This window comes from Paramisgurnus dabryanus, chromosome 21 (assembly GCF_030506205.2).
Source record: "Paramisgurnus dabryanus chromosome 21, PD_genome_1.1, whole genome shotgun sequence".
NCBI classification, from domain to species: domain Eukaryota; kingdom Metazoa; phylum Chordata; class Actinopteri; order Cypriniformes; family Cobitidae; genus Paramisgurnus; species Paramisgurnus dabryanus.
This window is the reverse complement of record NC_133357.1, coordinates 7,899,764-7,926,854: the sequence shown is the minus strand read 5'-3', so window position 1 is coordinate 7,926,854 and position 27,091 is coordinate 7,899,764. Positions and strand designations below refer to the sequence as shown.

Sequence of the window (27,091 nt, the reverse complement as noted above, 5' to 3'; positions counted from 1 at the left end):
ACAGACTATTCCCTTATCAGGGAAAATGTTTTTAAATGTTTTTAGTAAAGCTTGAAAGAGATAAGTCAAGTGACTGTAGTGTAGTTCACTTGTAGCCTAAGGTAAGCTTTGCAAACGCATTTTAGACTTCAAAATTGATAAAAGTTGTGTTTATTAGTGAAGATTATCTCGTTGGACAAAACGTGTAAGTGTGTTAATTGTTTGTTAAACACAGAGTTTATTTTTGCGTTAATCCAAAGGAAAAATGAATGGGCTTTTGTTGAGGGAACCAGTGTCCCGCTAACTTCCGGGTTGGTCTACAAAAAAAATCCATCGTCCCTGCAGCACTGAAATACAATCTACAATATTTCACTTCACTTTAATGTACAATATGATATTCTGAGAACAGTGGTTAATACTGATCATGAATAAGCTGTTTGATTAGATCATGCATGAAATAAAGGGGATTAAACTAAAAAAAAATTTACTTTTGAAATTAATATACTTATAAAAAAACTAACAATGCAACACATCATAGCATTTTGACAATCAATATGGAGAAAGGAAACTTTACAAGTACCAGATGGTAATACTATGATACTTATGGTAAAATGTTCATAGGTGACATTTTAATAAACCACACTGCATTTTTACAGTTGCTGTATTTCTGAACATAAGTAAGACACAATTAAATAACATCCCGAGGAGTTATAAACACAGGGTGGCCTGTCTGTGTGTAATTGAAATCCAATGACAGGAAGGCCACATCCCAGAGATAAAGACACAGAGAGAGAGAGAGAGAGAGAGAGAGAGAGAGAGAGAGAGAGAGAGAGACAGAGAGCGAGAGAGAAAGAGGGTTTCAAAGATAAGTTTGTTCTTCTGTGTCTCTGAATGTTTCAGCCGGACCTCTGGATTTACTCTGAGACTGAAAAGTTTTGTTTTGTTTGAGAGATTTTAAGACTACAGAAGTTTCGTCCATGAAGAGAATTACAGACACACGCAGCGTTTATCAGCAGTGAAGGTCAGTGTTTGTACTTTATGTGTGTGCGTCACAAAATCTCTGTATTATTAGTTTAACATTTTACAAACTTTTATTTTTTACACTCGATGTATCACCAGAAGTAAAGACATAACAGCATTTATTGTTAGATATCTCAGATGTTTCTGTGAAGTTAAACTGTTGACTTAAATCAGCTGCTGTGAATAGCTCAGATCATTTGACTTTATGTGGAAATGTTTGTATGAGATGTATTTTCAGACACACAGTTTATTAAGTCCAATAGTGGGAACTTTTGGGTGTATTATGAGAAACAATTGGGAAACTAATAAACTAAGTTTTTACTGAAACTTCATGTGTTTCATTTTTGTTATCAAAAAGATCCTGTAAGGATTCATTTATAAATAGAAATTTTATTTGATGTTATCAGACTGAACAAAGATTGTTTGATGTCAACAGTGTGTTTTTTATTTAATAAGTTTAAAGAGATGTGTTGTGTTCGAATGATAAATGATCAGTGGCGGCTTTCAAAAATAAATTCAAAATATGTGTTCATGTGTGTTGCTTGTGTTTTCTAAATATGTGTTTGTTGCGTCATGTGAACCATGTGCATCACGTGTTTTGTCAAAATAAGTGCCTGCTGCACACACGTCAAAACCGTTTATGATACAAGAGACGCTCACGTTCACAAAATACACGCAAGACACTCACTTAACAGTAAACTCTGATTACACATGACATTATGCGAGTATCTGGCAAACGCGAGCGTCTCTTTTTATCATAAACCCCTTAGACGCGTCTGCAGCAGGCACTTATTTTGACAAGACACGTGATGCAGACAGGAACCACACACATGACGGGCTACATACATGTTGTTAAGAACTTCACATCTAGCGCCCTCGAAAAAAGAAGTCACCGGCCGCCTCTGTAAATGATACAAAAATAGACTTGAAATGGCTCAAATAAATCATATACAAGTACATCAATTATTCTGGTCAGACTTTTTAAGGTCCAATTCTCATTATAAACTACTTTTGCGTCAATATACTCCTAGTTACTGCTTATAAATACTTAATAAAACAGTTGTAAGTTTAAGTATTGGTAGAAAATAAGCAGGCTTAAGGATGTAGAATAAGTGATATGTGACAAACATCAATAAAAAAGTTATAAAGGAATTTTGAGATTTCTATGATTTTGTCAGATTTTGTCTCGTTTTCAGTACAAATATCAAAAAATTCTTAAATCAAGATGTATTTTCTTGATTAGCAAAATGACCTAAGAAAATAAGTCTAGATTAATAACAAAATCTAATTTGAGTAAATTAAAAAAGCCCAAAAATAAAAAATCTGTCAATGTGGTAAACATTTTTTTTGTTTTTTTTCTTAAATGCTTAATTTAAGAAAATTTCAAGAAATATTTTCTTTTCCCATTGGCAGTTTTTTTTTTGTTTTAAACACAAATTCACCTAAATTTTAATTTTGTCGATTTTTTTGTCTAAAAACTAGACCTATTTTCTTAAGTCATTTTGCACCGTGCATTATGATTTAAAAAAATGATATTTGTACTGAAAACAAGAGAAAAATACAAAGTAAGAAAGTATTTTTTTTTTGCAGTGTATTAATTCTTCTGTATATTATTTATAATCATCTAAAGCATGTGATAAATCGACAGCGCATCACAGCTGTTTGACTTGAGCTTTAACCTTTAAATCCAGGATTTAACCTAAAACATTCCTTTAATTGTTTCGTCCGTTTCCTTTTTTCAGTTCACCAGAAAAGCACACAGGGAAACGATTGACACTTTGACTCTTTGAACTACAATGTGGCCCTACAAAATCCATCAGGTCACGCTGTTAATGACCGCTGTATCCTGTGTGCTGATTGGTGGCGCGAACTCTCAATCAAACTCCACCAAAGACTTTCCGCTCTCAGAAGACACAACGGCCATGCTTGAAACTCTAATGCACCCCTTGGTAACTGCAGGGTCAGATGGCGTGACCTCTGACCCCAGAGCTGTCTATCAAATTGCTCATCTTTCTAGCAACAGGTCGACGCTGGCACGATGGCCGTCTTTGCCCCCAGAGTGTCTGAGGAGGATCCACATTGAAGGTTTGTTTAAATACGTCAACACGGTGCTGTCCTGTGTCCTCTTTGTGGTTGGGATGGTGGGAAACGCGACGCTGTTAAGAATCATCTACCTGAACAAGACCATGAGAAACGGCCCGAATGCTCTGATCGCCAGTCTTGCGCTGGGAGATCTCATATACATCCTCATTGAAAAACCTATCAATGTGTATAAGGTAATACACGCACAACAACCAATCAGAACACTACATTCTGTGTATCTGTGTTAGGTCAGTCACACAAACTTATTTTAGGACAATTATCAATGTAGCACTCAACACGTATACACACACACACGCACGCGCGCACCTAAAGATAAAAGTGCTTCAACACTGTGTCAGTTATAGCATAAACTTAACTCGCGTGTATGTGTGTGTACGCTTAAACATGATTATGTTGCACAGACATGTGACAACGTTTCTCAAAAATATGCATTGTTTTTTATTCTTTTATGATTAAGTGTATATAATATATATTGAAAATGTGTGTTTGTTTGTGTTGCAGCTTTTGGCAATGCGATGGCCGTTTGATGACAGTGTCTTTGGTCTCTTTCTCTGCAAACTGATCCCATTTTTACAGAAAGCTTCTGTTGGAATAACAGTACTGAATCTGTGTGCTCTCAGTGTGGACAGGTAACACACGCACATACACACAACATCATTTCGTTTGTTTAATAAGGAATAGTGAGTACCAGCCAGCGACAAAGTAAGATCTGTGTAATTCAATCACTTCTAGAAATGTGATTAACGCTTGCAATTATACTGACATGTTTGAGAGAAAGCAAGCATTTCCAATAAAGATCTATAAAGCCTGATGGGGCGTACACACTAAATGCGAATTCAACGATTTGAGCAAGTAGATTAGATTACATACAAAATCAATGCAAAAACGCGAATAGACGCGAATAGACGTGAACTTGCTCGGGGCGATGTGAACGATGCAAATCGGGCGACGCTCATGCTGCGTAAACACCGAACGCAAAGTCTTGCATACCTCGCTTTAGATTACTCACAGGATTTAACTTCGTGTCACAAATTTTTTTTTATATTTGCCGCAAATATTTAATTGAGGGAAAAATTTACATGACATGAAGTTACATCCCGCGAGTAATCTAAAGCAAGGTATGCGATGCTTCGCGTTTGGTGTGTATGCAGCATAAGCGTCCGTAGCACCGACTAGTCAATATAAATCATTTAAGAGCAGTATAAGGTCAGTTAAAGTTCATGTAAAGTAATTTCAGAGAATTGTTTGTAAATGTTAGAAATGTATTGCTAAAACACGTTACAAAGACTATTATGTGGATTATGTGGGCGGGGCTAAAATGGTGGCTTGATGATGCACTGGAGCCACCGAGCATGGCCCCGCCCCTAACACAATAATGAGCATCCATACAGGTTGCAACGGAAAGTATTTGAAAGTTAAGAGAGACCCACGAGTGGGCGTGGTTCTGTGCTGACAGTGGACACACCCCCAGCGTTTGAGAGCAGAGAATCCTGCCTGTGTTTCCAAGATTTTGATAACCTATTTTATTTATTTTGCATATTTTTAATTATTTAAATTTATCTGGGTGGTTAATATCACATTTTTCTGTGGTGTCACATGTATAGGCAAGGTGCATGATCTCTGAGAAGCCAATGTTGATATTTGAAATCACCTAAACAAACACGCAACCCAGGCAACAATGTCTTTTAGTAGACACACCCTTTACTGCTGATTGGCTACTCTTGGTACTCGGCCCGACTCCCTTTTCCAAAGTGTTTTTCAAAAATCACACACCCCACCTTTAATATCGGACTTTAAGGTTAGGATGTTTGTTAACCGTATGTGTTTGTTTGCGAGCGCAGGTACCGTGCTGTGGCATCTTGGAGTCGAGTGCAGGGTGTTGGTATCCCAGCGTCCACTGCCATAGAGATTGTGTGCATCTGGGTGTTGGCTACAGTCCTGGCTGTTCCTGAGGCCATCGGCTTTAAAATGGTCACTTTTGACTACAACAACGTCACCATACGAACCTGCATGCTGAAACCAGAGACTCCATTTATGACCGTAAGAACACAGACACGCAACACAAGAAAAGACTCACAATAGCAGACGCACAAGAACTGAAAAGCAACAGTTTACCCCAACAGCATGACCTACATAAATACACAGACAACTCACAAAACACAAACTGTATGTCATATCATCTTTCTATTCCTCTGACCTAAAGGGATTTTATGTGAACAATACTGATTATTGTTTAAAGGAGTAGACCCTTCGTCACTGCGCTAGCTGGAGGCAACACAAAAGGAAAACTGGAGGCGGCCAATACAAATCAGCATAGAGTCGGCTAGACAAGAAAAGCAGTTAACATGTTGTTAGTACAGGCTCCAATTTGATATCTTATAGCAAAACAAGCGGACTTCACAGAAACATCAATAAATACTCTTCATATTCAGCACATAGTTATAGACATCTAAAGATCTTAGTTTTTCTTTACTATACACGCTTGGTTTCTCTACGAGATGATATGTGTAGATGGCAGGGCATCATCCCTTCATTAAAGGTGCATTGTGTAACTTTTAAAAGGATCTCTTGACAGTAATGCAATATAATCTACATAACTATATTATCAGTGGTGTATAAAGACCTTATATAATGAACTTTATTGTTTTTATTACCTTAGTTTGAGACATTATTATCTCCATACACCACGGGTCCCCTTACATGGGGTGTTTGTCCTGTGGCAGCTTCTCTACACGTTTTATAAGGGAGGGGTGAGCTGTGGACTGAGCTGTTGGTTGCAATTCGTAAGCTGTGTCCCAATTCAAGGGCTGCAACCTTATGAGCATTCGACCTTAATAAGGTGAGCACTCGGTCTTTCAAGGTGGAAGCCTCAGAAGTTCGCGAAGAGAACTGAAATGAGACGGTCTAACCTTCGGAGTACCCATAATTAGCGTCACCTGCTGCACGCGCCCACCTGCACGTTTCTGACTTATTAAAATAAATATGACATCAGAAAAATCATTAAATTATTTTAGAAATATGACACGTTGATGTATATTAAACTATTCAACAGTATACCAAATTAATCAACCTCATAAATATACGCAACATAAAAAGAATATTATTAACACAAAACATAACTTATAATACTAAAACAGTGACAAGAAAAAATATTTTCTGATAAATGCATTTTTATTTAATAAAGGTTTTAATTGTTTATTTTAGAATATCCACCCATTATATGCAGCCGTTGCAGACGCGCAATGACTCTTGGTATATCCTCGGCTGTTAAGGATCCATTCGTTCTATCCTTAACATCGCGGAGAAATGAGGACGCATTTTGAGGCTTCATTCTAAGCATCCTTTGAATTGGGACGGCCTTACTGGCCTTAAGTCGCGCTGCTGTGACGCAATCGGATTTAAAATACGTCCTTAGAAGGTCGCAGCCCTTGAATTGGGACACAGCAACAGTCTCACCGCTAGATGCAGTTTAGGGGGCGTGCACACTAAAGCTTTTTTACGTGGCAGGAAACGCCTGGTGGATAGCTGTATTTCAGCCAACTGCCAGCTTTCTTCATATGAGCGCTTTGGTTGCTGTAAAACTTCTGCTTTGTTTATCAGTCGTTGTACGATGCGCCGGTTGGTTGTTGTGATATGTGTCCAGCCTCTCCTCCACTGTGATTGGATGGCCGTGTGAGAGCTGACATTGACGAGCTGAGCTTTTCACCCAAAGTTGAATATTTTTCAACTCTCATTTTTTCTGCGTTGAGTGCCAGCTTTCAGCACGGAAAAAAACTACCAGCTGCTAACTTTTTTTTAAAAACGCATTGGAAACAATTGAAAACATATATTAGCGTAAAAGCTTTGGTGTGCACGCCCCCTTAAAATCTACACAGGGGACCTTTAAATGAAGGTGAACAGGTTCAATCTGGCTCCATACATTAAAGGGATACTCCAGCCAAATATCAATGATCTAATAATTTACTCAACCTCAAGCAATCCGAGATCCATATGTCCATCATCTTTCAGACGAAACCATATGGAGTTATTTTTGTAAATGTCCTTGCTTTCTTTTCCAAGTTTAAAATGGGAGAAAACAGGGAGGCTCGAACTGATTTTGCCAAGTGGTTGGTGTCCTCAGGGCAACACATTGGGTTGACCCAAGGACAATATTTTTCTAAATAAATCCTAAACCCACCCCAAACCCCAACCATAACCAAAGCCAAACCCTAAAATCAGAGGGACATGATAAGTGAAAAACAATGGTCTAGAAACAGCTAATTCTGGTTGTAAGCTTAAACTTAAAACAAACTGTAAACTTATTTCTAATTGGTTGATTGAAATGTTGTCCCAGGGTCAAAATAATGTTGCCCTTAGGACATCAACCACTTGGCAAAATCAGGAGAGCCAAACAGGGATCAAGGAACAAACCCACCCCCCAAAAATGCATCCATCCTTCACAGAAGTAATCCACACGGCTCCAATGGGATAATAAAGGTCTTTTGCGGGTAATCAGTGCGATATTGTAAGACAAATATCTATATTTTAAACTTTATAGTGTAACAACTAGCTTCCGGTAACGACGCCATCTGGACTCAGCAATTCACGAGAATCTCTGCACACTTTATCTATGGCAACCAATGCTTAAAATGTATTGAATCGCGTGACTCCAAGATGGCATTGTTACTGGAAGCTATTTATTATTAAATCTTACACAATCGCATCAGTTACCCGCAGAAGACCTTTATAAACCCATAGGAGCTGTGTGGATTACTTCTGTGAACAATGGATGCACTTTTTGGGGGTTTAAATGGACACTCCACTTTTTTTTTAAATATGCTCAATTTCCAGCTCCCCTAGAGTTAAACATTAGATTTTTACAGTTTTGGAATCCATTCAGCTGATCTCAGGGTCTGGCCCTAGCACTTTTAGCATAGCTTAGCATAATCCATTGAATCTGATTAGACCATTAGCATCGCACAAAAAAATTAACCAAAGAGTTTCAATATTTTTCAAATTAAAAAATTGACTCTTGTAGTTACATACAGGGCCGTCGGACTGGGGGTAAAACCAGTACTGATTACCAGGGCCCCAAAGAAAGAGAGGGCCCTTGAAAAGTCTGGAATATATTATAGGGTGGGGCATGGGGGCCCATCAGGACTGCCTATGCATAGGGCCCGAGATCTTGTGCAACGACCCTGGTTACATAGTGTGCTAAGACTGACAGTAATAATGGCGTAATAATCAAGGACTTTGATGCTGTAACATGGCTGCAGGAGGCGCAATGATATTACTCACTGCCCAAAAATAGTCCCCTGCTATTGAAAGATACTAAGGGGACTATTTTCGGGCGCTGCGTAATATCATAACTTTAAATTTTCCGTCGGTCTTATAGACGATGTTACTACAGAAGAGTCAAGTTTTAAATAGGAAAAATATCCAAACTCTTTGGTTATTTTTGAGCGTGATGCTAATGGTCTAATCAGATTCAATGGATTATGCTAAGCTATGCTAAAAGTGCTAGTGCCAGACCCGGAGATCAGCTGAATGGATTCCAAAAGGGTAAAAATCAATAAATGTTTAACTCTAGGGGATCTGGAAAATGAGCATATTTTCAAAAAAGTAGAGTGTCTCTTTAAAGTAAGAAGCTGTTCACTGATCGCTGCTTATAAAGTTTGGAAGAGTAAGGAGATTTACTAAAATAACTCAAAATGTGTTCACATGAAAGATGATGGAGATTATATATCTTGGATTGCTTGAAGGCAAGTAGATCATGGGGTAAATGTGATATTTAAAGTATCCCTTTAATGTTTGCTGTCCTGAACAGTGTGTGATCATACATAGTCAGTCATTGTTTAAAATGGGGGTATTTCTTACCATTAGTTTGCTAACACAAACTAATACTTCTACAGCATTTACTAATACATTTTTTAAATCAAAAGTTGCATCTGTTAACTGTTAATGCACCATTAACTAACATGAATAACTCTATTGAAAAGATTAATAAATGATGAAAAACTTTTGTTACTTTGTGTCAGCTAATGCATTTACAAAAATTAACAAAATACTTTATATAGTAAAGTGATACCAAACAAACTAACAAAACTTATCCAGTTAGTGAAACCGTCAGCACTCTTTCTACCTCCACCCACAAAAATTACAAACTGATAAAATAGCCAAAAATGAAATTTGATATCACAGTCACCCAAAAATGCAATGTTTTTTTGTGTATAAATCAAATGTGATGTTGTTCAGACATAATTTGCAGCACTGACTAACCCCTGTGTGTGTAGTTGTACAGTCGTGTGAAGGTCTGGTGGTTGTTTGGTTTTTACTTCTGCGTTCCTCTGGTGTGTACGGCCGTCTTTTACACCCTCATGACCTGTGAGATGTTGAGCAACAGGATGGGCGATCTGAAGTTCTCTCTGAATGAACACATTAAACAGGTATAAGTTACTTTTTGTAAATCTGAAAATGAGTTGAAATGTTTGGTGATGTTAACCTGTGTTTGTTTCTGCCTATGTGTGTGTTTGATCAGAGACGTGAGGTGGCCAAAGCCGTCTTCTCTCTCGTTCTTATCTTTGCTCTCTGCTGGTTTCCGCTTCATCTGAGTCGCATCCTAAAGAAAATGGTTTATTACCAGAATGATGTTGGTCGCTGTGACCTGCTAAAGTAAGACACACAATTTACAATAATCTACAGTATGTGTACAGATACAGAAAGTCTGTCATGGCTAAAATAGTGTTATTGTACACTTGATTAATTTATAAGGAATAGTTAATTTTTTTATTATTTTATACTGGGGTTTTGTTTATTCATTTCAACCTGTTTGTGTTGTTGTTTTTGTGTATCAGTTTCCTGTTAGTGTTTGATTACCTTAGTATAAATCTGGCGACCATCAACTCCTGCATCAATCCCATAATCCTCTACTTTGTTAGCAAGAAGTTCAAGAACTGCTTCAGGGTATGAAGAGCACACACACACACACACACACACACACACACACACACACACACACACACACACACACACACACACACACACACACACACGCACGCACGCACACATACACATGCATGCACGCACATGCATGCACACGCATGCACGCATACACACACACATGCATACACATGCATGCACACAGACACATCCATACACACGCACACACGCACACACACACACACACACACACACACACACACACACACACACACACACACACACACACACACACACACACACACACACACACACACACACACACACATACACACACACACACGCATACACACATGTATACACACGCATGCATACATACACACAAACACACACGCATGCATACACATGCATACATAAACACACACATACCCACATGCACCACACACATGCACATACACACACAATTGTTAATCTTTCTCGTGAATTTGTGTTTGTTGAATGCAGCAGCTGTATTTAATGAAGTCTTTGTCTTTCAGTCATGTTTGTGTTGTTGCTGTTATCCGGGCTCATTGTTAAGCACTGTTGTACCTCTGAACGGTACCAGCATTCAGTACAAGAACCCTGACCAACACAATGGCTTATCAGACCGGACGGCTCTACGCAAGGACAGTTATAACTAAATCATAACACAAACACACACTGCACAAGGTCATAGTGAATTTCATAACAAAAGATTTTCAGAGTGAGATTGGATTGATGTTTAAATGAAAGGAACCCAGCACTGATTCCAGTTTGATTTTATTTGATTTGCTTTTATCTTTTTTTGAACAAAGTATATTTAAAGAAATATATATTTACTTTTTAAAGTATTTTAAATGCCGGTTCCAGGAGAGATACGGTATCTTTGTCACAAATTGTTAGCTGTTGTTTAGCAGAAGCTCAAGTGAATGTCAGATGTTTAATGTCATTGAAAGTCTTTTCTCTACAGTCTGTCAGAGGCATTCTGTGTACTGATAGTATAAAGACCCAAAAGTGAAGATTTGGTTTGAACATTGGGGGTTAATGAAAACATGTCAAATTAAATATTAGTAGTATATTACTTAAATTATACCACGGATCTGTTAAATGCTTTATTCTGATTAGCCTGGAATTCTTCCATTGGTGTTGATTATTTCTCTGTAAACTATACCTAACTTGTCAAATGTCTTAAAAAGAGGCACCAGAGCAATGTTTTTGGTAACCGTGGTAGAAGCAGAATAATTTACTTTGGTCCTTTGAATTATAATTAGCATTATTTTCTTAATTTAATTTAAAGGCCTGTCATCATTTATTCCATACTTGATGTATTGTTACACCCCTATAAGACCACTGTCATATGAACCAGTAAAAACAAAAATTGCTTAATGTACTTTTAAGTAAAAATAAATACCACATACATGCAATTTTACAGTAGATGCAAATACACACAGAGTTCAGAGTTAATGCTAAAGATGTTTCTGTTTATTGTGATAGTATCTCTACTACTAGATTTTCTGTACAGAATAAAATAAATATTCTTTTGCTGTGGCAGTTGTGAATAAATATATGATGTCTGTTTATTAACATATTTGTAGACTGTGTGTGTGTCAGTATTTCTATGCGTTAACATTATTTATAAGGATACAAAATACAAAGATTTATTTGACCAACACCAGAGGGCAGAAGACATTTACAAACACACTTTGGCTCTATAAAAACATGAGTACAAAACTTCACATGTGGTAAAAGACACTACAAAAATCACATTTCCTTTCATCATTTTAATTAATATGTAAATGTACAAATATGCATTAAAATAATACTTAGTTTATGAAACATTTCAACTCAGTCGCATAGCAATTCCTATGTATCATGAGGTGGCCAATTCGTATTATTCGTACAACCACATTTGTACGTTTTTGCATCTGGGATGTTGAGATTAGGGGTTTCATTATTATTATGGTTCGTTTTTTGTACGATTCATTTTGTAAAAATTCTTACGAATTAGCCAACTCATGAAATACATATGAATTCCCGTGAGATTGGGCTGAATATTTTGCAGTCTTTAAATTTTGTCAGTAATTCACTTCCATAATAAAGTTGATCTTAGCTGATTTTAAAATAAAATTGTTCTAATGATGATCTGTGCATTTAGAAAGGTATCATTTCAATCTTATTAAACCTGATACAAAATAGCAGCATTATAAAACATAAACACATAAGTGTACCTCGAAAAAGTTCAGATGTTATCAGTTAAATCTTTAGAAAAATTAGGCTGATATAAACATATTTTTGTTGGTTTAAAGTGCTTAGAAGTCACACTGATGATGAAAAAATACAATTCAACAACAATTAAAGCATGGGATCTGTTATTATTATTAAGACTTTTAACTTAAACCATAAACTTGGACAATAGCAATGATTGGAGTGAAATCTTACTACTTACTGAATACTACACTGTAAAAAGATGGTTTACTTACAAATACTTACTTCAATTGGTAGTTTTGGTAAAGTCGATCCAACTTTTACTTATTACAGTGTATACTAGAGATGAACCATTAAATCAAATAATTATTGGTATCAGTCGAAAAAAGCAATTTTTCACACTATCGGCCGATAAAACTGCAAAGTAAATTTAATCTGTAAATGTTCTCTTTGCACCATACCCATTATATTGTTACTTTTTGACACTCTATCTCGAACTTTTGACTTTTTTAGCAGTAAATATTGACTGTATTTATTTGTAATTTGTTTAAAAACTCTCCTGTTAGTGTTTAATGTTATAATGTTTACCGTGTAGTATTTAAAGTTGTCTTTGTACACCTATGGTAAAGTAACGCAATTTCAATTCTCTGTATGTGCATCACATGTGGCAGAATTGAAATAAAACAGACTTAAACTTGATCGTTTAAAAACAGCCGATAGTCATCGCTGATACTGTATGTCCTGTTTATCAAAAGAGAACAGGAAAATGCAATGCATTTGAGCTCTGTGTATAGAAAATGTAAAGAAAATTCATCAGTTTGATGTTCAATATTAATGGTCATTATATGAAGGAATAATCTTTAATCTTCAGAATTTCGTTAATGCAAATTAATATAATAACCAAACTATCGGTATCGGCAGATATCATTCCGAATAATCGGCTAACAGTATCAGTGGATCGTTTTCATATTGTTGTACACATTGTTTACTGGGCACCGTTTTTAGAAAACTGTTATAAAGATTGTCATGAAAACTGTAAGTTTAACTCGACCATCCCACAATAGGGAGTGATATACAAGCCTGATCTTGGATCAGTTTGGAGATATTACATAAAAATCCATAAATTCAGCTTTACCAGTATTTTGAGGTTCAGATATGTAGAGAGATATATAGTGCTCGAGAAACTTAATGTAAAGTGCTTCTTAACCAATGTACACGAACAATGTTGGCGATTACGTGCCGGCTCAATTTTGGGAATAAAAACATGAATTCAATTTGACCTTCATCACTCCTGTACAAAATGATGAAACATTAAGAAGGAAAAAGTCCACATAATGATGCCAGATGATCTTTGAGACAAACTGACAGATGGTCTAATAAATTTGATAAGCAGCACTGTATATAGGATCATGTAGACATTTGTTTTTGAACGTTTTTGTAATGTGATGTAGGAGTTACTCATCTGTCGTTTATTAATATGGAGTGCTCTTGTGCGATGGCTGCCAGCTCCTTCAGAAACTCATTGAACAGAATTACAGCAAACACTTTGTTTCGCAGATGTACGGGGATTTTAGGACACGGAGGAAGAGGTTTCTGAAGATGAGATGGGAATTGACCGTTCAGAAACCAGACAGCATCATTCTCCTGCAGGTGGACGTCTCTCTCTGACAGACCGAAAATAATAAAACACAGACGTCAGTTTAGCATTTAGTATGTCAATTTTTAAAATAATACTATATGTCAAAACCAGTCTTAAGTTGCACGGATATATTAGTCTTTTAATGCCAAAATCATTAGGATATTAAGTAAAGATCATGTTCCATGAAGATATTTTGTAAATTTCCTACCGTAAATATATACAAATGTATTTATTATTAGTAATATGTGTTTCTAAGGACTTAATTTAGACAACTGTAGAGGCAATTTCCTCCAAATGTAGATTTTTTTGCACCCTCAGATTTCCAAATATTGTCCTATCCTAAAAACCATACATAAATGTTTTTATCAATTTCCCAATTTCTGTTCTGTCTTTTCTTTGTCTTTCATTTAAAGCTGCTTTGAAACAATGCAACATTGTAAAAAAGTGCTATATAAATGAATCTGACTTGACTAAAATATAATGTAATAAATAGATGTAGCACTGTCACTGTAATGACAAAAAAAAATTTGAGGCCACTGTATATAACAATTTTTTATAATATTTTTGATGATGATGTATGTCGGTTCACATTATGGTGTACAGTTCAGTCTATGTAGATGCAGGTGGTCTAATTGACTAGAAATTTTTGTAAGCAGATAAAAGCATTTGTGAAAGACATCCAGTATTACAGACAGAATGAAGAGGTTTTGAATAAAACACATACCTCGTTCCTGTAAGATCTGATCTTTGAGCAGCAGATACTGGGCGGCTTCACGGACCAGTTCAGAAAACTCAGGTCTGGATGCTGTGTACTGTTCAATCTGAGAACCCACTGATACAAGCACCTGAACAACACATTATATTGACAAACATGTACAACTTGGTCTGCCTGTCTATTTATGATAAAATGGGTTACAAATGGGCATACAACGATATGCATATCGCAATGGTTTGTATTAATGAGATTTAATTTTAATACTTCAAAAAGTGACATATGGTCAAAGTTTAAGGTCAATGCAGATAAATGGCAAAAAATGGTAAATGGACTGCATTTATATAGCGCTTTTAACAGACCTATGGCCATCCAAAGCGCTTTTACAATTAACATTTCTGCCAAATTCTTAATAAAATTTATGTTTTTATTTATACTATTTTACTTAAAATAGAAATGGGGAAAACATGGTTCAAATAATAAAAAAAGATGCAGTATTTTCCAATGTTCAGTACTGCAGAGAAAACAAGTTCAAATCCATTTCTCAACAACAAATATTAATGTTTTTACATTTAATTTAGATAAAAATCCAAAAAGTGAAATAACCCTAAGCTAACCCTGATTTTCCATCTCATCTTTCATGGGTCTTGTCATGCTCTCAGTCTTTTACATTTGTTCCAATTATGTCCAAGATTATAGGGGTCCCCTAGCTAAGCCCCCCGACCAAGCCCCCCATCATTATAGGTGATTGTGATTTCACAAAGTAAGATATAATCATTGAACAATGTTTTAATCAAACGTTTACCCCTCAAATTAGTGTGCAGTAATAGTTTGAGAATAATTTTTTTAAAGCCCCCAATCCTAAATCTGCCAATTCCTCCAAAATACAGCGTGAGGTGAACTTGAGAGTTTACATTTATTTCAAACAGAAACCTTTTGGTTTAGTTTATTTTGAAATTGGGACAAATAATAGACAGTATCGTTTAGTGACACCACAGGGCAGCAAGAGAATTCTTAATTCATGTATTTTGATTAGGGATGCAGCGATACCGATACTGGTATCTGCCTCGATACCACATTTTCTAAAGTACTCGTACTCATTAAAAGTCCCCCGATACCAGGGATCGATACCACGGTCTGAGAAATGTCTATGTTTGAGCGGCATGTAAGGGGTTAATGCCTCTTGTGTTGTCCAAAGAGGCAGAGTTTACAACAAACTGGAAAACTAGTCATTTGTTTTTTTGTTAAATTATATGACTAAAGCTGTTACCTGTAAATTTAAATCATGTTTTTTATTAAGTACTTGGTATCGATATCGGCAAGTACTGAAATGCAAGTACTCGTATTCTAAAAAAGTGGTATTGGTGCATCCCTAATTTTGATTTTAATAAAAACCAGGGGACCCCCAATTTAGGGGGGGGGGGGTCGCTCACTGCTTATAGGAGGTCCGGGACCACCCCAGAGACCACTCGATTCGTTGGTGGGTAACTTTATGTCATTGCTGAGGACCAGACACTGGACTGAAATGGTCACAATACATCTAGAAATTATTATTTAATTAAAAACTGTAGTGGTCTCTTAATTTTTTCTGCGCCTGTATGTGTGCGTGTGCAACTTCGCATGATAGTGGTGATATTTATTATTGTTTGTTTACATTATTAAAATGTCTGATTTGTTTTATGCAACAGTACTATGACTATTCAAAATCAGAAGTTGTGATGGTACCTTTTTCCCTAAAATATAAAAATGTGTTTAGTTATATAAAGTTTAACAATAAAAAAGCACTGTATAGCGCTTATAGAATATTGCATTATTTAGTATGCTATCACACATCACATTTCCTTCAATATTGCAATATATTACATAAAAATATAAAAAATATAATAGAAATATAAACTGCGTTTTGTAGATACTTTAATTAAAAAAAGAGAAACATGTATTTTCGCATTACATGCATAAAACAATGACAATCAAACCTTATAAGAAGTCACATATGGGTCAGCAGCTCTCAATAAAGTGTGTACCTGGTAAAGTGATCGTATGCTGGGCTGAAATGCGGGTCTAGTGTTGAGAAAGAACCCTCGCAGTAGTGGTTGTGGGTAAGATGCCAGTTGAGTTAATATCCCAGTAACCAGTAGGTTCACCTCGATGGAGTTTTCCAGCATGTTCTCCAGACGAGCAAGCAAAACACTGATGAAGGGCCCTGTGAAAACAACACTGCTTTAGACCAGATTCACACAGGGTTTGGTCTAAACCCAGACAACTAAACTGGTATCTGGTTACTGTAAGCTGACATTATTCTGTCTATATCACGACAGACCTATAAACGGGATTCGTTGTTTCCTGGTGTCGGTCGCGTTTGGCTCTTCATCTTCATCTTTATCACATAAAGAATCAAAGTCTACATCCTTCTCTTCTCCATACAGCAGAGCCTGCAGCCGCTGCTGGTGATCTTCATCATCCATGATGATCTCGTCTTCTTCACCCAGATGGTGAATGAGCTGTAGGCACTGAGAGATAAAGTCATCACCTTTATCTCCTGCTGAGGTCTGATTTTTGCTCTGATGCTGATCTAAAATGACATTAAGATTTTGGTCCAGATCCTCAGACTCCTCCTCCTGTTTCTGTTCTTCACGATCGTGTCCGTTCACAATAACTGTGGATGTTTGTGATCTGGGGTGTGCTGAATCTTTGGGTTCAGAATTGTGTGTCTGTTTGCTTTGGACTGGATTATGTGTGACATGATGGCTGTGTGTATTGTTGAATATGTGGTGGTTGTGTAGGTTGTTCGTACAGTTGTGATGTAACGTGTCCTTAATTGATGTTTGTCGGTCGTCTTGTGCATCTTTCTGAGCAATTAGATTATAAACCAGCACATCATCCTGAAAGTCTGATTCCTCAATGTACGATCCTTTAATCAACATGATGGCCGTTTTTCTCATCTCTTGGATGTGTTTCGGGGGCTCGTCCGGGATAGGCAAAACTTGCAAATTGTCAGAAATCGCTTGGCTGTCGTCTCCGTCGGGCGCGGCGTCGTAAGTGTCATCCCACTCCAACTCGAGCCGCTCACGCTCGCCGGTGAAGCCGCTGTCGGAGGGCGGCTGGGGTGTGGCTGTCTGAATGGGCGATGTCGTGGTGACAGGATGACTCCCATCATCCTCTTTCTCCTCTTCATCCTCCTGACACTCATCTGGAGAGGGATTGAGTCCGTCATATGGGGCCGACCACACGCAGCATGCCTGCACACTGGAACAGATGATGCGGCGGGCATCATACAGATACTGGAGGTAGTTCTTGTTTATTAAGGGCTCTGAAGCGAATATTCGAGAACATCCGACACTATCTCCACCTGAGAACAGATCCTCTATGCCTGAAGAGAAAGAGAGAGAGAGATAGGAAATTTATTATATGTTTATGAGAAATACTCTTTGTTTACTGACTAATAAACTCTGTTACCCATGTTGCCCTTTAGCAGACCCTCAGTGACCTTTGACCAGAGGATGTAGTCGGGTTTTGGAGGTTGTGATGGAGAGCAGCAGGGTTGAGAAATGAAGAATGAAGGGGCGAGAGAGAGCAGCGCAGATGCAGTGATAGAGTAACAATCTCTCTCTTTCAATCTGACTCTCTCACCACACTTCAGATGAGTGCAGGGAATCAAATATCTACAGGAGGAAGACATCGGTCAACTTTACAGTACAGTATGCAAAGAAACATTTTGTTTATTGTTAATGAATATTGACTTGTTTGGCATCAGGTCCGTATAACGTATAAATACCTGAGTATTAACTGCAGCATGACATCTTCACAATACAGACCAATCAGAGTTCGAAACAGAGCCAGAGACACCGTACCCAACTAAAACACACATCAGAGTCACACATACAAATATACACATTTAAACAGACGTGCGTTAATGCACTCACCTGAAAAGGTGTGTTGATTCGACTGACCAGCGTGTCCAGGATGCTGACGTTGTCATGGCAATGTGTGAGGATGAAGATGAGGAAGGTTTGGAGGAGAGCTGGGTCACACATACTCCTCAAGAACAACTCCAGATACGCTGTTGTTGTCATCACTTCCTCCAGAGTCAACTGTCCAATAAACAATCAGCAGAGTTGACAGAGACCAATCAGAGAGCAGAAAGAGAGATCAGACTTTTACACTGGTTTACCTTATGAAGAGCCGGAGCCATGACAGGCACCAGAAACCCATTATAGATGTAATTCAGCAGCTGATCTCGGATAGACGCATGAGCAACCTGCAGACAAACAGCAGATTTGTGTTATAATGTTTAACTCCTTCTCATGTTATTTACACTCAACATTTTATGTACACATTTTATTTGGCATTTAGACGATCATTATTGCAAAATGAACCCAATTCAGTGTTTCCTTTTAAAACGCATTACTGTTACCACGTTTTACGCTTTCATTGTGTGCTTCTGTGTGCGTTTCTGTGTGCGTGTGTGTTTCAGATTGTGTGTGTGCGTGTGTGTGTGTAAGCATTACCTTGCACACAGTGCTGCAGAAGTTGAGTGAGTTGAGAAACTGAGAAAGTTCTGGAATCTGCAGCCAATCATTTCTCTCCAGACAGAACCAGCCGTCACTGTACACCTCTAGTTTAGCTGGTAGACTCGAATACAGACCACTCAAACCAGTAGCCAACACCTATAGTACACGCATAAGTAAACAGATACATATGTATGAGATCTCTGACATACACACGGACGGGCAGTATTTTTGATACATGTATTTCAAATACAAAATAGTATTTTGTAATTTGTATTTGATAGGGTTAATAAAAATGCCTTCGTATTTTGTATCAAAATACTTTAGTGTTTTGTATTCTGTAAAATACTTTGTAAGAAGTCTACATGATGACATCATAGAAATGCGGCCTCTGATTGGTGCCTAATGAGAAGTTTGCCGAGCCCCAGACCAGAAAATTGATCCATATTAAAGGTAGTAGTCAAATGTGCAGGCTGACAGGTTTTCATACCTTTTTTGCATAATTTGCTATATTTTTTAACAGTTCATTTTAAAGGGACAATAAGTAGGTTTTCCCCCCATCTAGTGGTGAAATTGTATTTTGCATTCAAACGAACAGTGCTCTCTAGCGCCTCGCTTTTCCACATGCGTGTTGCAACTACGGTAGCCGTTATGTAGTCACTGATCTCCTTGTTCGTTGCAGCTGATTCATGTGTTCTGAATGAAAACACGTTGGTAGTCTGCTTTTTGTCCCTCTCTGCTATTATAGTTTATCAATACGGCGGAACGATATGGATGCTTCCTTGGACTTAACCGTTCAATGTAAGTAAAGAGAAGAAATTCTAAGCTTACAAAGAAAAGTCAGATCACTGGCAGAGGTCATTTGACACCAACGAGGACATATTTATGAATAAAGACATTGATTTTGATTGATAAAACACTTAAAATCATACTTATTGCCCCTTTAAGTTTTGGTACTTTTTAGTAGCCTAGACTAAATAGTTCACCTTGCTACTTTCAGCCTATATTGGTTGTGCACGAAAAACATAAAGCGGTTAAAGGCGCTCTAAGCGAATAATGTGCGACGTCACTTCCTGTTGATGTTTGAACTGTTTTCAAACAGACAGAGCGTAGCTAACTCCTCCCCCTCCCCCTCCCTTCCGTGCTTTCATGAACGCGCCCAACCCCCACCCCCAAATCCTTCTTGTCGTTTATTGGCTGGAATACTTTGTTTCGTTTTGTGCTGCTAGGTTTGGCCATTTGTTGATATTGCCGTTTGTGAAGCCTGGGCTGTCTACAGAGATCGCGTTTTTTTACAGTTTGATCAGCGGACAGGCAGCAAGCAGATAGTGAGGAGATGTTTCCGGTATGTAACAAAAAATGTTTTATGGTCTAAAACGCTTCAATTCGCTTAGAGCACCTTTAAGTGTTATACAACAACGACTGGGATTTTAATGCCATGATATTGTGGTCTAAACTTGCGTGAAGCAGCAGCTTTTACTGTGAGCTCCTTTATGACACAAATACGATCGCGTATGAAAGAGCATAGCAGAGCTGCTCATGCAAGCACGTGTGTATTGGAAATAGGCATGGGCCAGTATATGGCGGTATGATAACCTTTCGCAAAAGTATTGCCATTGCAACAATAAAATGTGTTGTTTTTAAATGCCAGGTAAAAATAAAGCCTTTAAATTATAATATGCTTTCAAAAAATATATAATATTTTTGTAATGTATATTAAATGTAAACATCAAATCAATCACATGACTTGAATGAATGAATTAATGATTTTCTATAAACACAGCTCATACCTTGGAGATGGTATCACAGAACATTTGAGTGGTTCTGAAACCTTGACTGTTTAAAACCTCGGTATACTTTGAAACCGGTAACCGGCCCATGCCTAATTGGAAAGCCTGTTTCAAACCATAGCCCTAGTTGAAGTAGCTGTTTAGAAGGATCATGATATTTTGGTTTGCATAACCGCATACGTCATCGAGGTTCACACATTTCAGTTAAAATACATTAGAAAATTAAGATTTTTTTCTTTTAAGACATACCATCATTGTAGTTTCATTCTTTCCTTGAAATGTAACGGTTGCTTTTCTGAAATTAAACCCGAAATATTAAACCTTGATGACGTATGCGGTCGACCAACGCGACTTCCGGAGAACGAACCCGAAAACATGTTCAGGACGTGTCCGGCAGAACTGGCACGAATGGCCACCCTACACACAATATATTATTATATTTATGATAACAATGAAATGATTCATTAGTAGTTGCTGAATACAGGTGCCATCGGTTATGAATGACTTGTTTGTCAGTGTTGCTAATGCAAAGTAGGCCCTTTGTTACCGATGGCATGTGTCAGATTTTTGCATGACTCAATTAGAGTTAATGTAATGGTGAAGCAACAAATCAAATAGTCCAACTTATGGAAGGTTTGCGAAAGAAATGTCATGCTCACTTGTAAGTATTTTTTTAGTATTTTCAAAAGTAGTTTATTTTTATACATGTTGCGGCTGCTGTATTGTGTAGTTAATTTTGATACACTTAAAACTAAGGTATTTGGTATTTTATTTTAAAATACATTTTGATGTATCTTTGCTCAACTCTGGACACACACCCTTATTTAGACTTCCCCAAATGAAAAAATAAGGTAGTATACTTTAGTATTTACTATAGTTAACAGTAGTAAACTGTAGGTAATTATAGTATATTATAGTATTTAGCTACTACACATACCATAGTATTAACTATAGTAAACTGATAAACTGTAGTAAGTACCATAGTATACTTTAGTTCTTACTACAGTAAACTATAGTGTATTGTAGTATACTGTAGAATATTATAGTATTTACTAGAGAAATTTTACATTTCCTATAGTAAGTTTACCATAAATTGCTATAGTATTTTAAAACAGTTTACTTTATTATAGAATGTTTCAAAAATACTATAGTATTTGCTAGAGTAATTTTACTTCATTTCCTATAGTTAGATTACTATAAATTACTATATTACTTTTTATACAGTTTACTATAGTACATTTACTATAGTATGCTTCAAAAACACTATAGTATTTACTAGAGTAATTTTACTAAATTTTTCTACGGTGTTTTTACTATAATATACTATACTATTTTTTCATTTGGGTCAGTAGCATGTACGTCTCTTTGTGTGTTTGTGTCTTTGTGTTTGTGCACATCGGTTTATTTGGGTGAAAGCTATTAGAAAAAAACACACACATCATCCACACATAATCCATCAGTAAAACATCTACACACACACATACAGACAGAAATCCTATGACTGGGATTATAATATAGTACAGATTAAAATATGAAAGATACAAAGAGATGGACAGATAGGCAGATAGATAAATAGATAAAAAGAAAGAGAGATAGAGAGATCATGTGGGAATTAAAACTGTGCAGTTATACACCAATAGAATAATAGCAAGATTTACTTTAATGTCTGTCAGATTGTAAATGTGGAAATTTGAAGGAATCTATTAGAATTAAAAGTTTTAAAGCTTCCATAAAACACAAAGTGTTTCTGATCATCTCATGTTAATCTTAAGTATCTATAGAGTTAAATTATATCCTTTATATCTCTGAAGAGTCTTTAGTTTTATCAGATTTATAAAAAACAGATCAGCTCTACTGGAAAAGCACGAAATCCCAGAGGTGTCCAATGGGAGGATTTAATATCTCTGGATAACTTATGATTCACTACATGTTCGTGTCATTTACATTATATGCCAACAAAAGACAGACATCTGATGCAGTTTTATTTACCACCTGCGACTCATGACCCAGTTGGCACTGCCCTATTTCAACAAAATCCAGCGTTAAACTACACACACGCAAAACTCCTCTGCTACCCCGGATAAACAAACTATATCCATTGTTTCAATAATCCTGGCTTACTTGAAAAGCTGAACAAGACTTTCTTCTCTATACATCCAAAAACACACTTCTTCTTTTATGAAAATGTTGAGTCTTGATATAAAACAAAGCTGTCAGTCTCGCTCTCTCTCTGAGTGACGTGTGGGCGTGCTTTTCCAGGAGAAGTGCCCATAAAAGGAATATGGGGTCACTGATGTAACAAGTACCCATGTTCGAAAAAAACTTGTATGAAAGATGAGAAGTGAGTTTGTCTTAAAAATACTTGTTACGTGCTCAACTAGTTTTTTGACACTTAGCATTTGTTTAGCATGAGGATTACAAATCTTAAACTCTGTTAATAAGTCAGAATGCATGAAATAGCATTTAAGATAACCAATCAGAATCAAGGACTTGAACTAACCTTCTTATATGGGTTCTTTTGACTTGGACCAACTAACCAGAACAACCTAGCAACTGCATAGCGACGTTTATGCAATGGCATAGCAGCATCCTCACCATCACCTAAAACATCACACTGCATTGTGCACAAGCAAACACTACACTCACCGGGCAGAAGTATGTGTTTTCTGTGATGTGTTTGGCCACCAGTTGGTTCTGAGATGAAAGGCTCATGATAAGCGTGAGAGCGTCTCTGGCCTGAGAGCCGACCGTCCCGCCGCGGTGAATGAACGGAATGAGAAGAGAAAATAAAAGAAAGTTTGCGGCTCCTTGATCCTCACTGCTGTGGAAGAAGAGCTCGAGAACGGAGGTATCTTTCACCAGCACGCAGCACAACTGATGCAGCAGACACACAAGCTCCGCCTCCACCGAGGCCCCGCCTCCACCTGTGGTGCAGGTGAGCTCTGTCCTGGAGCTGTTGCTTTTGACTGGAGCGGTGAAGCCCACGGAGGAGGAGCTGGAGCAGGCAGACAGCAGCATCATAAGGGGTTTTAGGATGGGTTTGTGGTGAAGCAGAGGTTGTTTGGCTCGAGCCACCAGCATATCGTACATGCGCAGCTGTTCAAGCTTCATGTCGTCTGTGAATTCTCGACGAAGACTCCACAGAAACAACTTCTCCATCACGTTCTCCACCACCACAAATTCTAGGATAGGACCCATGGCACCGCTCCGCCCAGAATCCTCCTCCATTAGCAGGAAGAGCATGTGCTCGACGTAGTTCTGCACTGCGCTCGCTTCGTCCCCGGGGATCGGGCCGAATCGCAGGCTGCCTGACAGACCAAAGCCACGACCTGGGTCATGCTTCTCCAAGATCCTCAGAACCTAACAGGACATAGTTTAATATGATTCACTCATTGATTCAAGTTTAAAAAGTATAATAATAAATGTGTATGACAAATAATAATATTGTTAAATGTGCTTAAAGGTGCAGTGTGTAAATTTTAGAAGGATCTAATGACTGAAATGCAATATAATAACTATATTATCAGTGGTGTATAAAGACCTTACATAATAAACTGTATTGTTTTTATTACCTTAGAATGAGCCGTTTTTATCTACATACACTTCGGGTCCCATTACATGGAAGTCGCCATTTTGTGCAGCCATTTTTCTACAGTAGCCCTAAATGGACAAACTACTCTACAGAGTGTGTTTTGTCACTACTGTATTTTGTCTTAGACAACAACATGTCTGTCCTGTGGCGACTACTGTAGCTTCTCTATGCATTTCAGTGAACGGTGGACTGAGCCATTGGTTGCGATTCACAATCTCACTGCCAGATGCCGCTAAAATCTACACACTGCACCTTTAAGGTGCATTGTGTAACTTTTAGAAAATCTCTTGACAGAAATGCAATAAAATATACATAACTATATTATCAGTGTTGTAAAAAGACCTCATAATATAAACTATATTGTTAAATACCTTAATGAGCTGTTTTTATCTAGATACACAGCGAGTCCCCTAACATGAAAGTAGTCGTCATTTTTCAACAGTAGCCCTAAATGGACAAAAATGCTCTACAGAGCATGTTTCGTCCCTACATTCGCTGCATCCCAAACTGCCTACTTCTATACTATATAGTAGGGGAAAAGCACTACTTCACCTACTATATAGTATGAAAGTAGGCAGATTCATACGCAGCGACTGTCTCAGACGACAACATATTTGGCCTGTGGCAGCTACCATACGTGTTTTGAAATTGAGGGGTGAGCTGTTGGTTGCAATTTGCAATCTCACCACTAGATGCCGCTAAAATGTACACACACACCACCTTTAAAGCAACACTAAAGAGTTTTTGCTCTTTGCTCCCCCTACAGGTTGGAAGCGGAATTGTCCATTACCACTGTCGTAAATAATTTAGCCTACTGCAGCAAAGCTGGCTCTGATTGGCTTGTAGGTCTGCCGTAAAGCAAGTTTTTGTAGTTTTCACTCGAACTTCAGGACCGCGACCCGACGGTTGGAAACTTCTTTAGTGTGGTTTTGGCCGATAGAGGATTGCAAAGCGAATGTGAAAGTGCCGTTCACCCTGTTTCGAGTGGATGAACGACTGAAACTTTTTTGAAACGTTATTTTAAGGTAAAAAAAAACTCTTTGTTGGTGCTTTAAATCAGAGTCAAAACTTGGTTGGATGCTAGACAGACGATCATACCTGTGTCCAGTGATTTTTGAAAACAATCATACATGTTTCCGGGTCCACACCCTTCAGACTCAAAGCTCGTCCATGGTTACCTGAAGAAACCAACATCCTGCTTGAGAATGGGCGGAGCTACACCATCATGAACATCAGACGGGTGTCACTCGTGTTCCCATGGTCACCTAAAACAAAGCATTGAGAATCTGCAGGGAAACAAGTAATGTTCCTTAGACATGAAGCAAAAATAAAACTATCCAGAGAAATGTTTAACAGGTATTATAATGGGTGAGAAGGTTCAGTCATGTTTCACAGAAGCAGGAAGACTATTGTGGCAGGAAGACCCTGTATGAGTGTGCTACAGGGTGGAGACCCTTTCTCCAACATTCCCAAAATTCCACAGCATGCCTAGGAATCTGTATCTTAACGCAGCCATAGTGGCAGGAAGAGAGAGAGAGATCCAGTCCACCATCTGTGCAAAACTAATCTCTCTCTCTCTCTCTCTCTCTCACAGCAGTGATGTTATCTGTTATAATAATATCTGATACCATTTCAGGATTTCAAGAAAAATGTGTCGTTAAAATAGAAATATAACAAATAATTTAAACAAAATGCCCAAACATGAGTTAAACATTTTATTTCAAACATCTTCCACGTGAAAACTACATTTTTGCTGCTGTTTATAATAATAATGATAAAGTGATAAAGGGGTAAAGATGAATGTGCTTAGCAAAGCCCACCACCATTTTAACACTTTAACCAGTGATGACACGTGACAACCCTGTTCAATCTATTAAATTGTTCATTGATTAGTCAAGTAAATGTAATAATTTCATAGGCAAAGTACACACATACTGTAATAAACTATTATATATAAACATATAGTAAATATATCACTACATTGTTGTGTAATGTCGTGTATAACAGTGTTATAACACTTACCGGTTTCTTTAATGTTGTAATTTTGTTTCTATTGTTGAACCTCTCGACTTAACCCGTTATAATCATCCTTTCTTTCTCTCTCGTTGAACGTTTCAGCTCAAGTAAAGAATAAAATATAGCCGATAAATACTGTTAGACTATAGCAGCCAAACACTCTGAGAGATTACAGTAAGATTAGTGTGTGTGCGTGCGTCCTGTCTCATTACACACACACACACGCGCGCGCACACAAACATTGGGATTTTTATAAGCGCGTGGACGTCAGTCGCTTTTTATCCTTGAATTTTCCTAAAACCGATTATAAAGGACGGAGTTCATCTGGACGCACATACCAAGCAGATTTATTCCCGTTTTAAGCCTATTTTGTTGACAACCGTTTTGAGGTAAACTTCATATTTTTTAACTTATATGCAATTGTTTACATTCTGTCATATTATATTTTTATATAAACGCAAAGTTATTTATTTCTCTCACAGGTTCAGCGTTTGATACCCGGGAAAGAAAAGCGACCAACAGCGACATCTGGTGGTCACTTCGCTTTTGATCCGTTTAACAGACGCAGATGAGGTTACAGTGACAGTTCAT

At 37.5% G+C, this 27,091-nt stretch overlaps 2 protein-coding genes across 2 annotated transcripts; one reads left to right on the top strand and one right to left on the bottom strand.

Annotated features, from left to right (window-relative positions):
* The first annotated feature begins 802 nt into the window (after positions 1-802).
* ednrab (endothelin receptor type Ab) lies at positions 803-11,948 on the top strand. Its single transcript, XM_065269054.2, has 8 exons — positions 803-1,000; positions 2,742-3,275; positions 3,604-3,731; positions 4,944-5,142; positions 9,375-9,527; positions 9,620-9,753; positions 9,936-10,044; positions 10,557-11,948. The coding sequence occupies exons 2-8, from the start codon at positions 2,796-2,798 to the stop codon at positions 10,698-10,700; spliced, it is 1,347 nt and encodes a 448-aa protein (XP_065125126.1). The 5' UTR covers positions 803-1,000; positions 2,742-2,795; the 3' UTR covers positions 10,701-11,948.
* A 178-nt stretch (positions 11,949-12,126) lies between these two features.
* Positions 12,127-26,854, bottom strand: fhip1ab (FHF complex subunit HOOK interacting protein 1Ab). Its single transcript, XM_065269053.2, has 12 exons — positions 26,507-26,854; positions 25,583-25,770; positions 23,539-24,252; positions 19,103-19,261; positions 18,766-18,852; positions 18,518-18,685; positions 18,370-18,449; positions 18,051-18,256; positions 16,915-17,964; positions 16,619-16,797; positions 14,607-14,727; positions 12,127-13,907 (listed from the first exon to the last, which is right to left on the bottom strand). The coding sequence occupies exons 2-12, from the start codon at positions 25,676-25,678 to the stop codon at positions 13,702-13,704; spliced, it is 3,066 nt and encodes a 1,021-aa protein (XP_065125125.1). The 5' UTR covers positions 25,679-25,770; positions 26,507-26,854; the 3' UTR covers positions 12,127-13,701.
* Between the last annotated feature and the right edge of the window lie 237 nt (positions 26,855-27,091).

Excerpts from the sequence above, each read along its gene's own strand:
- ednrab (XM_065269054.2), top strand. The coding sequence starts at position 2,796 with ATGTGGCCCTACAAAATCCATCAGGTCACGCTGTTAATGACCGCTGTA. Across the intron at positions 3,732-4,943 it reads TGTGCTCTCAGTGTGGACAG|GTACCGTGCTGTGGCATCTT; the intron begins GTAACACACGCA and ends TTGCGAGCGCAG. Across the intron at positions 9,528-9,619 it reads TGAATGAACACATTAAACAG|AGACGTGAGGTGGCCAAAGC; the intron begins GTATAAGTTACT and ends GTGTTTGATCAG.
- fhip1ab (XM_065269053.2), bottom strand. The coding sequence starts at position 25,678 with ATGTTGGTTTCTTCAGGTAACCATGGACGAGCTTTGAGTCTGAAGGGT. Across the intron at positions 24,253-25,582 it reads TCAAAAATCACTGGACACAG|GTTCTGAGGATCTTGGAGAA; the intron begins GTATGATCGTCT and ends ATGTCCTGTTAG. Across the intron at positions 14,728-16,618 it reads GCATACGATCACTTTACCAG|GTGCTTGTATCAGTGGGTTC; the intron begins GTACACACTTTA and ends TGTGTTGTTCAG.